The 10,129-nt window shown below is 45.5% G+C and overlaps 1 protein-coding gene across 2 annotated transcripts in view; it reads right to left on the bottom strand.

The window, feature by feature from the left end:
* Positions 1-326: 326 nt before the first annotated feature.
* The window catches only part of RAB43 (RAB43, member RAS oncogene family), a 78,789-nt gene continuing 68,986 nt past the window's right edge, over positions 327-10,129 (bottom strand). The window contains exons 4-5 of one of the 2 annotated variants that reach the window (XR_016512738.1): positions 8,843-8,994; positions 327-1,003 (exon numbers count right to left, since the gene is read on the bottom strand). Coding sequence is in view for 1 of the 2 variants with exons in the window: in XM_090285936.1 (XP_090142062.1) it covers positions 8,951-8,994 (44 nt within the window). In the remaining variant the exon portion in view is untranslated. Of the gene's footprint in view, positions 1,004-8,681; positions 8,995-10,129 lie in introns of those variants that run through there. The other variant, XM_090285936.1, reaches the window with a different exon arrangement.

Below are 10,129 nucleotides of genomic sequence, written 5' to 3'. Positions count from 1 at the left end.
ATGTCCAGCCTGAAGCAGCTAGAGGAGCTCGAGACCTTCGTCCATTGTTCTTTATAAGATTGTAAAGGGTCTTAAGTCTGAGAGGGAGGGATTGTTATTTTTTATTGTTAAAATATTTAACTAATTAATTAATTACTTTAAAAAAAAAAGAAGAAGAATATATGAAAGGGTGAGCCATGGACATGGACTTGGGGAGGGGATTGTCGGGGAAGGGGGGTGCTGTGTGGAGGGGAGCAAAGGGGAAAAAATTGGAACTATTGTAACAATATATTCAATAAAATATACTTAAAAAAAAAAAAGTTAAAATGAAGGACAGCAACTCCCAGGAAGAGAAAGAGGGAAGTTGCCCTTAATTAGGAGCAGACAACTATTATGGGATAATGAGGCCATGCCAAGCAGAACTTTAGGATGCCGGTCAGCAAGACTTTAGCCGAGGAACTTTCTAGTTCCCCACAGGTCCCCCTTTTTTATTTTATTTAAGCTGAGAGCCTTGCGGGGACTGCGCCTGTCTTAGGTCGGGAGATTGCCACATGGAGCTAACCTTGCCTTACCCGTCATTGGTTATCTAGGGCAGCTTCCTTTTTTGGCCAGATACCTGTCTTAGGCGGCGGCTGGCAATGCGTGTGGTCTCCGGTTGCCCGTCATTGACTGTCCAGTCCAGCTCACCAAGGCATTAGTTACGTGTATGAGCATCATAGTAAGTTGCAGTCTCAGCCTGTTCCAATTTATGATAATGGACCTGTATTGGCTGCATTTTTATGGCATCTATTTGTTGCTTGATAAAGGCCATCACCTTATTGAAAAGGAAAGGTCCTAAGGATAGAAACAGGAGTAGCCCTATGAGAGGTCCTAACAGTGGAAGGAGATAGGGAAGGACTCCATTAAGTCCGCTCCACAGGGGATTTTCGAAGAGTTCTTTTCTTCTTCTCACTAGGTCTTCCTGTAGCTTCTTTATTTTGTCTCGGACTATGCCTGATTTGTTGGCATAGAAGCAGCAACGTTCCTGCAAAGCCAAGCATATTCCTCCCTGTTCTGCTGTAAGTAGGTCTAGTCCTCGCCTATTTTGGAGAACTACTTCAGCTAGGGAGTCTAATTGATCTTGGATGTCATTAATGGTGCTGGACAAAGCTTGAACATCATCAATTAGCTGATTAGAGAGCTTTGTGTAGGAATGAACTGCAATTCCTAACCCCGTTGTCCCTGTGGCCAATGCCCCTGAAACGCCTAACCCTACTAATAGGGGGATGAAAGATACAGCTCTTTTGTGGCGACCTGCAATGTAGTCAAAACTGGAAATGGAATAGGGTCATCTCCGGAAACTATATCTATGTCTGGCAATAAGGTAGCTAGGACGCATATTCCTGTCCAATTGTTGGGCAAGGATGAAAATGCTAAATTTCCTCCACAAACAAACACCTGCCCTTTGCCTGGGCAGAGGGAGCTGCTATGGTTCACTATGCTACTACAGTTAGCAAATTCAACAAATCCAACATGAATATCAAAGCTATTATTTTGAGACCTACCTTGGAGGCAGAGGGAAGCAGGAAAATACATGGGCTGTACTCTAAAGGGCAAGCTGGGGCTACAATTTTGATGAGACTTATTAAAAGTGATGATATTCGCAGGAATGGCTAGAGGCATAGGCGTGCCTAAAGTCATGCATAGCCAGCAGTCTGCAGCTAGTTGGGGGTTGGAGATGATAAGGGCTCTCTGGGTGGCCGTCAAGATGTCAGTGGTCTGGGTATCTAGATCTATACCCCGTGGTTTAGGTAACGCCAGAGGGTGGTAATTGATTTCTGGATACAGGCTTGTTATTTATTTGTTTAACCAGACGTTCCGGTAACCATCTGGCAGACTTCATGTCTTTAGAGTAGATGCACACTGATCCTCGGCCCCAGATAAGTACTGGGTCTGGGCCATGCCAGGAATTAGTTAGTGGATCTTTCCACAAGACCGAAGCGAATTGCTTTTCAGTTTCGGTTTGCCAAAAGCGAGTGGCTGCAGACTGGCCACTAGCATCTAAATTTAAAAAATTGAGTATAAAGAGGGCATGGGAGAGGATGTTTCTTGGTGACCCCCTCGTGGGATACCATTCCCCCTTTTTTATTTTATTTAGAGTAATTTTAAGAGTTTGATTTGCCCTTTCTACTATTCCTTGCCCTTGTGGATTATAAGGGATACCTGTAATGTGTTGGATGTTGAGACGTTTGCAAAACTGAGAGAAATTAGAGCTAATGTATCCTGGCCCATTATCTGTTTTTAGTTGTTGGGGACATCCTAATACTGCAAAGGTGGCCAGCATATGGCTAATGACATGTTTGGTGGCTTCGCCCGTTTGAAGGGAAGCAAAAATGAATCCACTATAGGTATCTATAGTAACATGTATGTATTTAAGATTGCCAAAGTCAGAAAAATGGGTAACATCCATTTGCCATAGAGCGTTAGGAATTAGCCCTCTAGGATTTACTCCTAGATGAGGGGTTGGTAAATGGATAGCACATGATGGGCAATTCTTTACTATTTGCCTAGCTTGTTCTTTCGTGATGTGATGCATAAGACGTAATGTTTTTGCATTAAGGTGATGCAGTTGATGGCTATTTTGTGCAGCAGCGAGTTTGTCCTGAATGTTGTTATTGGCCACAAATAATTGAGAGACCTGGGGAGTTCGGGTGGCAAGATCAGCTTTTTGGTTTCCTTCAGCTAGGGGACCCAGTAATCCAGAATGAGCACGTAAGTGTCCAATGTAAAATGAATGTAACCTTTGAATGATTAATCTTTGTAATTGTCTAAACAGTTCTCCAGCATTGGAGGTGCTTCTTATTTGGCCAGCCGTTTCTAGTAAGGGTACAGAGTGTGCAATGTAAGCACTATCAGTATATATGTTAAGCGGTTGGTCGGGGAAAGCAGAAAAAACCGCCAGTACTGCTTGCAGCTCTGTTATTTGAGCAGAGGTGCTTTTGGTCATAAATGATACCTCTTTATTTAGATATGTATAAGCTGCTTTGCCAGTGGACGACCCATCAGTGAATACTAACAAGGCATTTGCTATTGGCTGTGATGCCGTGCGTAGGGGAAAAACAAACTCATGCCTGTTAGCGAAATTAAGGAGTTTGTCTGGAGGATAGTGATTATCTAATGTCCCCTTAAAGGAAGCCAGGGAAATGGGCCAAGAATCAGTAGATTGCATGAGCCAATTAATTTGATCAAGGTTATAGGGTTGAATTATTATGTCTGGCTCCTTGCCAAAATAGCATTTACCCTGATCACGGCCTTTTATAATGAGCTCAGCTACAGATTGATAATATGGTTCAATGACCCTTTTTGGCGTGGCCGGTAGATGGATCCACATAAGAGGTGCTGTTTGCCAAAATACAGCTGTAGGGGAGAGTGTTGTTTTACATATGATAAATTTTAGAGGTTTGTCATAATTTATAAAAGTAGTAGCCTGGGAATGAATAGCACGTTCAACCTTGTGTATAGCCTGTCTCCCTTCAGGGAAGAGTTCACGGGGGGATGTGGGATTAGCATCCCCATGAAGGATATCATATAGTGGCTTAAGTTCCCCTTTACTGATTTTCAAATAGGGCATTAGCCAATTGATGTCACCTAGAAGTTTTTGGAAGTCATACAGTGTCTTAAGTTTGTCTAATCTTAATTCTAATTTTTGAGAAGAAAGTTGGGACCCCCTTAATTGGAAACCTAGATAATTGTATGGGTGAGTTGTACCTTGTCAGGAGCTATTTCTAAACCATTGTTTTGCAGAGCAATGCGCATTTCATCATAGCATTTTAAAACTCCAGTTCCTGTCTTGCCTGCAATTAATATATCATCCATATAATGTATTATATACATGTTAGGCCAACCCTGGCTGGTTTGGCTCAGTGGATTGAGCGTCGGCCTGCGAGCTAAGTATCGCTGGTTCGATCTTCCGGTCAGGGCACATCAGAGAAGGAAAACTCTGATTCCAAAAAACCTCCGCTGCCTTGCGGCATACCTCTTCAGGGGAAAGGCTAAGGGAGTAAACCCCGACAGAAAATCCGGAGCCGGAGTCCCTAAGGCGGTTTGACGTTGTAGTCAACACCGGCAACTCCTGCGGCGCACCTGAAGCCAAGCTGTATTGACTCCGTCTTTCCCTTGGACCCTTCAGCTGCAAAGAGAGGGGGGGTCTGCTGCATGGGCAACAGCAGACCCTCCATATCACCCTGCCCAGGCTCTGTAGCTTCAGCTCCACTGGAGAGGACACTCCAGCGTCATCACAAGATGTCAATTCAACACGGGAGGAGACAGATACCGTGTCACTCCCGAGTCGGACTGCACAACCATTCTCGGCAGTGCAGATAGACTCTTAAGAAGCTACACCATCGTCTCTCGAGACGGACGGCTGCCGACGACGACATGTTAGGCCAGCGGTTTCTTATAGGTTGTAGAGCTGTGGCTACAAAAGATTGACACAAAGTAGGACTATTTGCCATCCCTTGGGGCAGGACACGCCACTGAAATCTTTTCATGGGTGCCCTAAAATTTGTTTCTGGCAGGCTGAACGCAAAGCGCTTTTGATCTTCCGGATGCAAGGGAATGGTGAAAAAACAGTCTTTTAAATCTATGACTATTTTGAAATAGCCTAATGGTATGGCGACGGGTGAAGGGAGCCCTGGCTGTAGGGCTCCCATGAGCACCATAGTCTGATTCACTACTCTTAGATCTTGTAGTAATCGCCACTTGCCTGATTTCTTTTTGATAACAAAAATAGGGGTGTTCCACGGAGAGTTACTGGGGACAATATGGCCAGCCTTGAGTTGCTCCTGTACCAACTGTTGTGCGGCTAGCAATTTTTTACTAGTAAGAGGTCATTGATCGACCCATACCAGCTCATCGGAGAGCCAAGTAATTTTTTCAGCATGGGCCACAGGAGTGTCAATGGCCCCTAAGAAAAATGGCCTAAACCTGCTCTGTCATTTTTTGGAGGAGTGTTTATAGGTGCCGTTATACCTGTGCTATTCTTTCCTAGTCCCTGACCTGGTCTGGTATGTATCCTGCTCTTAACATTTGGGCGGTGACCGTAGTGTTGGGACTTCCTATTATTAGCCTTATTTGAGATAGGAGGTCCCTTCCCCAAAGATTTATAGGTAGACCGGCTATAACATATGGTTGGATGGTACCTTGATTTCCCTCCTGATCTTTCCAAGTTAATAATTTAGAGCTTCTCTCAGGGTTCTGACTTTGTCCTAGTCCCTTTAAATGAGTCATGGTTGTGTCTAAGGGCCAGGCTTCAGGACAATCTTCTCTTTTTATAATTGTAACATCTGCCCCAGTGTCTATTAGGCCAGAGAACTCCTTGCCGTCTAGCCATAGTAGCATAGTGGGCTTTTGTGCTGAAATAATTTTAGTCCAAAAAACGTCAGAGGACCCAAATCCACGATCACCTCTGTACTGCGAGACGGCAGTATTGGCAGTAGAGAGTAAAGGCGGGAGCAGTAATTGTGCAAATCTTTGGCCTGAAGCAATGGTGTTAATATGTTTAGGGGAGGAAACCATGACCTTGATTTCTCCGGCAAAATCATTATCTATGACTCCTGGGAGGACCTGCAGACCGTTCATGGTCGAACTACTGCGGCCTATTATTAAACCAAAGGTATTATCGGGAAGAGAGCCAAATATTCCTGTGGGAAGAGCCTGAACCCCCATTTCCGGGGTTAATACTGTATGGGTGGAGGAACTGAGGTCCAATCCTGCGCTTCCTGCTGTGGCTCTGAGGAGGCTTGAAACTGATTGCTGGTTGATGGAACAAAGCTTACTGCCCCATAGATTTGTTTGGGTTTGGGGGCCTGGGGCTGGCCCCTTTTCCCGTTTCCCTGTATAGGTGGCAAACTGTTGCCCTGGGCATCCATTTTAGATTTGCATTCATTTGCCCAATGATTTCCCCTTTTGCATCTAGGACATAACCCCGGAGCTGGAGTTTTATTATTAGATTCCTTTTCCCCTTTGCAATTTCTTGCAAAATGACCAGTTTCTCCACAACTAAAGCATTTTTTCTTCCCTTGTTGTGCTAGAAACTGCTTAACAGTAAAACCCTGCATTGCTGCAGCCATGGCGAGGCCTTGTTGGTAGGCTGCTCCGATGTCAGAGCACAAGCGTATATATCCGCTTAAATCAGTTTTCTTTTTGTATGGCCTAATAGCTGCCTGGCAGGCAGCATTTGCATTTTCGAAAGCTAATTGTTTAACAAAGTCTGTGCCAGCGTCGGTGCTACCAAAAATCCTACCAGCTGCAGTAATGAGTCTATGGACAAAATCTGCAAAAGGCTCATCTGGTCCTTGTTTAATGTTGGTGAGAGAGGAGCTCATATCACCCTTAGTGGGGCGCTTCCTCCATGCTCTTGTACCTGCTGCTTGAATTTGAGCAAAAAGTCCTGGATCATATTGCATTTGATTGTCACTAATTCCATAGTTGCCTTCTCCAATTAACATATCAAAATTCCACCCATTATTTGCCTGCATATTGCGTCTAGCAGTATTCTTACAGATTTCTACATATTCTGATTTCCATAGGAGATAGTCCCCTCCAGCTAGAGTCGCTCGAGCCAATGTTTGCCAATCACTTGGAGTGAGCCACTGATCTGTGACCGATTCTAAAATGGCCATAGTGTAAGGAGCCGTGGCTCCGTATTGAGCTACTGCAGATTTTAATTCCTTTATGACTTTGAAATCAAATCCAGTGTGGTGTCGCCAGGCCTGTCCCTGGGCGTCTACTGTTTCCGACACTGGAAATGCCTCTATTTCCTCCAAGCCTGGTATTAGTCCTGACTGATGGGGAAGTTTGGGGGCTGCTTCTCTGACTGGGGGCCTCTGGCTTTGGGGGCCCTCTACAGAGGGTTCAAGTTCTTTTCTTTGCTTTCCTATTTTTAGCCCCTCTAATTGTCTTATTAATTCCTGATGCTCCTTTTCTAATTATATTTGTTCTTTTAAATATTCAATTTTATTCCTCAGTTCTTCTCGAGGATTAATAACAGGGTATGCAGAAGGGGGAGCGGAGGGTGAGATATAGGGCGGTGGCCTTGTTTTCAGAGGCGGCCATTCAGGGTTATGGTATTTGGCTGCCTCTTCTGCCAAGCGATCCCAATTAACCTCTCCCTCGTCAGAATGATTTGCAGTATATTCTGATAGGTCTGGATATGACTTCTTTTTTGATTTCACCGACACTTCTTTAGGTGCCGCAGCTCCTCCTTCTGTAATCTGAAAATCTGACGGCTTACACTTTGGACTGTCCTGTTTTTCTTTCGGTTTAACTACTTTGTCCTCACCGTCATTTTCAAGAGATATTAAATTATCCTCCTCTCGGCTGTCACTTCCCTTATTTTTTCTACTCTCCTCCTTATGATCTGTCTTTAAGATATTTTGACCTTTTTTTACTACATTAGCTACTACCAGATCACTATGTTTTTGAGATAAGAGTTCATCTATTAGATTCCAATAAGAGAAGGCGGTTATAGGAAACTTCTCCAGACCAAACGTATCATAAAAGTCTTTTAAGGCATCTCCTACTCTTTTCCACTGTTGTGGATCTGTTACAGAACCCCTGGGCTGCTCCAGTTGAAAACAAACCCACGGGCTCTTTAGTTAGGGGCCCGATTGCCCGCCGCCAAAATTATAACTCTCAATACCAGAGTTTGGTGAAAAGAAAAAGAATTGTTTATTTAACAGTTATATAGATTTAGTTATTTGCGGATTTCTGTTGTTAAGTCTTATGCTCTTTAAAATACCCACAAACACATATCCTTGCCTCCCCCCCTTCCAAACCAGGCTAGTTTTCGGAAAGTCAGAGAAACTGTTTCCCTACTTTCCAAACACAGTTCAGCTTTACCAGCAGCTGCCAATCATTCAATCCTGATTGGGGAGGTCCTTTCTGTGCTGTGGTGCCCTCCAGCTCTCAATGCAGGACCACCTGGATTCTCAGCCTCCTTGCAAACTGTCTTCTTCCTGCAAACTGTGCGGATCTCCTTTCCTTCTCAAAACCGCATGGCAAGAGCCTCTTAACGCAGCCTGGAGACCCCTTCTCCAAGCCACATGGAGAAGGCCCCTTCACCAAGCCATGTGGAGGGAGCACACACGAGAGAGCGAGAGCGAGAGAGCCCGAGAGCTAGAGTGAGAGCCCGAGTCAGAGCGCGAGAGTCTCAGAGTGAGAGCACGAGCGAGAGCCAGAGAGAGTCCGAGTCAGAGCGCCAGAGCGAGAGCCAGAGTGCCAGTGAGAGCCAGAGCCCGAACGAGAGCTTGAGAGACTCCCAGAGTGAGAGCACAAGCGAGAGTCAGAGCGCCAGAGCCAGAGCCAGAGTGCCAGTGAGAGCCAGAGCCGGAACGAGAGCTTGAGAGACCCCGCTAAAATGTCTGCAGCTGCTTATATATCCCTGACTGCGTCATCTGACGCAGTGGGCGTTGCAAACAGTTCTGACCATTCACAGACCCTTACGTAGGCTCTGTGTGCTTTCCATACCATCCCCTGGTTCAAGACTCCTCCCATCTGCCTGAGGCTTTGGATGCATTAAAGCCATTTGCATAAGAAAGACAGTAGCCACCAGCCTCAGGCATGTGGAAGCATTTGAAAAGCTGCTTACTTCTCCCCATCCCCCAGCAGCAAACTCTGGGGATTTTTGGACTCCCCTGTTTCTGTAACAGATCAATGTTCCCTTCAGTGGGAAACCAGGGACATAAGTCTTTGATATAATCAAAATATTTCAGCAACTGTTTTACTTTAACCTTTACTCCTCGTGCCTTTAATGCCTGTCCGAGCTGTTCAACAAAAAGCTCATGTCGGCTCATTTCTTGCCCCATGATCGCCGTTCACTTACCGAGGTGAGGTCAGCGCGGCAGGTTCCCGCGTAGCCTTTTCCTCTTCTCTACTTGGCCGGCTCCTCGAACGGCGTCCTTCACTGAGTCCCCTGCTCTCGGGCCCCACGTTAGGCGCCACTTGACCCGTCCCGCAGGTCGAGCAACGAGGACCCTAGAGGGGGAGTGAGGATGAGAAAGGGGCAAGAGGCACAAAGAATGAAGACAAGACAGTGCTCTGATCAAGTCTCGTTTATTCTTAGTCAAAGCAGCATTTTTGTAGCTCAGGAGAAGAAGAAGTTTTCATTAGGGAGGAGCGCAGCCGCAGCTGGGGCGTTATCTAACAGATAAGAGTTAAAATGAAGGACAGCAACTCCCAGAAAGAGAAAGAGGGAAGTTGCCCTTAATTAGGAGCAGACAACTATTATGGGATAATGAGGCCATGCCAAGCAGAACTTTAGGATGCCGGTCAGCAAGACTTTAGCCGAGGAACTTTCTAGTTCCCCACATACATCAAATTAAAAAGTTTCTCCATGGCTAAAGAAACCATCATGTAGGATGGTGCCCAAGTAGGTGAAGGCAGAGTCCACTTGCTCTGCAGCCAGCTTGGACATTTGGCTGGTCTTCCAAAAAGTAAACTGAACATTCAAGGAATCTTAGCTGATATGATGTTTGGAAGCCAAGGAATACAGAAGATGCTTCACAATGGGTGTGATTTTGTAGATGGACTGGGAAATACCCTGGAAGGGGTGCCTGTATCTGAGGAGAGCCTGGTCGGAGATCACAGCTTTGTGGCTCCCTCCCATTCCAGGGCAGGGAATCCCCAAGCCCAGACAGGATTGAGTTGGATACACAAAGTTGGAGAGATCCAGGCTACACACACCACACAGTGACCAACACACGCATAGCTGCAACCACAAACATTGACCAGGAGAGAGGCAGAGAGAGAGAGGGATTCTATCTGCACCCGGGTCTGGTGGAGGAGGATGGCCATGGCGAGCCATGACTGTGAGAGACTTGAATTTTTGAAGAGGTGGCATGTACAGAAAGTCAGAGAGTGACTCAGTGTTGCAGTGGGCATGCCCAGAGAAATTTTATTTTTATTTTTATTTTTTCTTCATTTTTAAAATTTTATTGTTCAATTACAATTGTACCAATTTTTCCCAGTTGCTTTCCCTTGCCCCACCCCTTCTGCCCCTGCTCCCATAGCCATTCCTCACCTTGCTGTCCATGTCCATAGGTCCTTTATGCTTATTCCTTGACTACATCTTTCCCCTTCTTTCCCCCATTATCCACACCCCCTCTGGTCG

This window comes from Furipterus horrens, unplaced genomic scaffold (assembly GCF_987537825.1).
Source record: "Furipterus horrens unplaced genomic scaffold, mFurHor1.1.pri manual_scaffold_8, whole genome shotgun sequence".
NCBI classification, from domain to species: domain Eukaryota; kingdom Metazoa; phylum Chordata; class Mammalia; order Chiroptera; family Furipteridae; genus Furipterus; species Furipterus horrens.
This window is presented reverse-complemented; position numbering and strand designations above follow the sequence as displayed.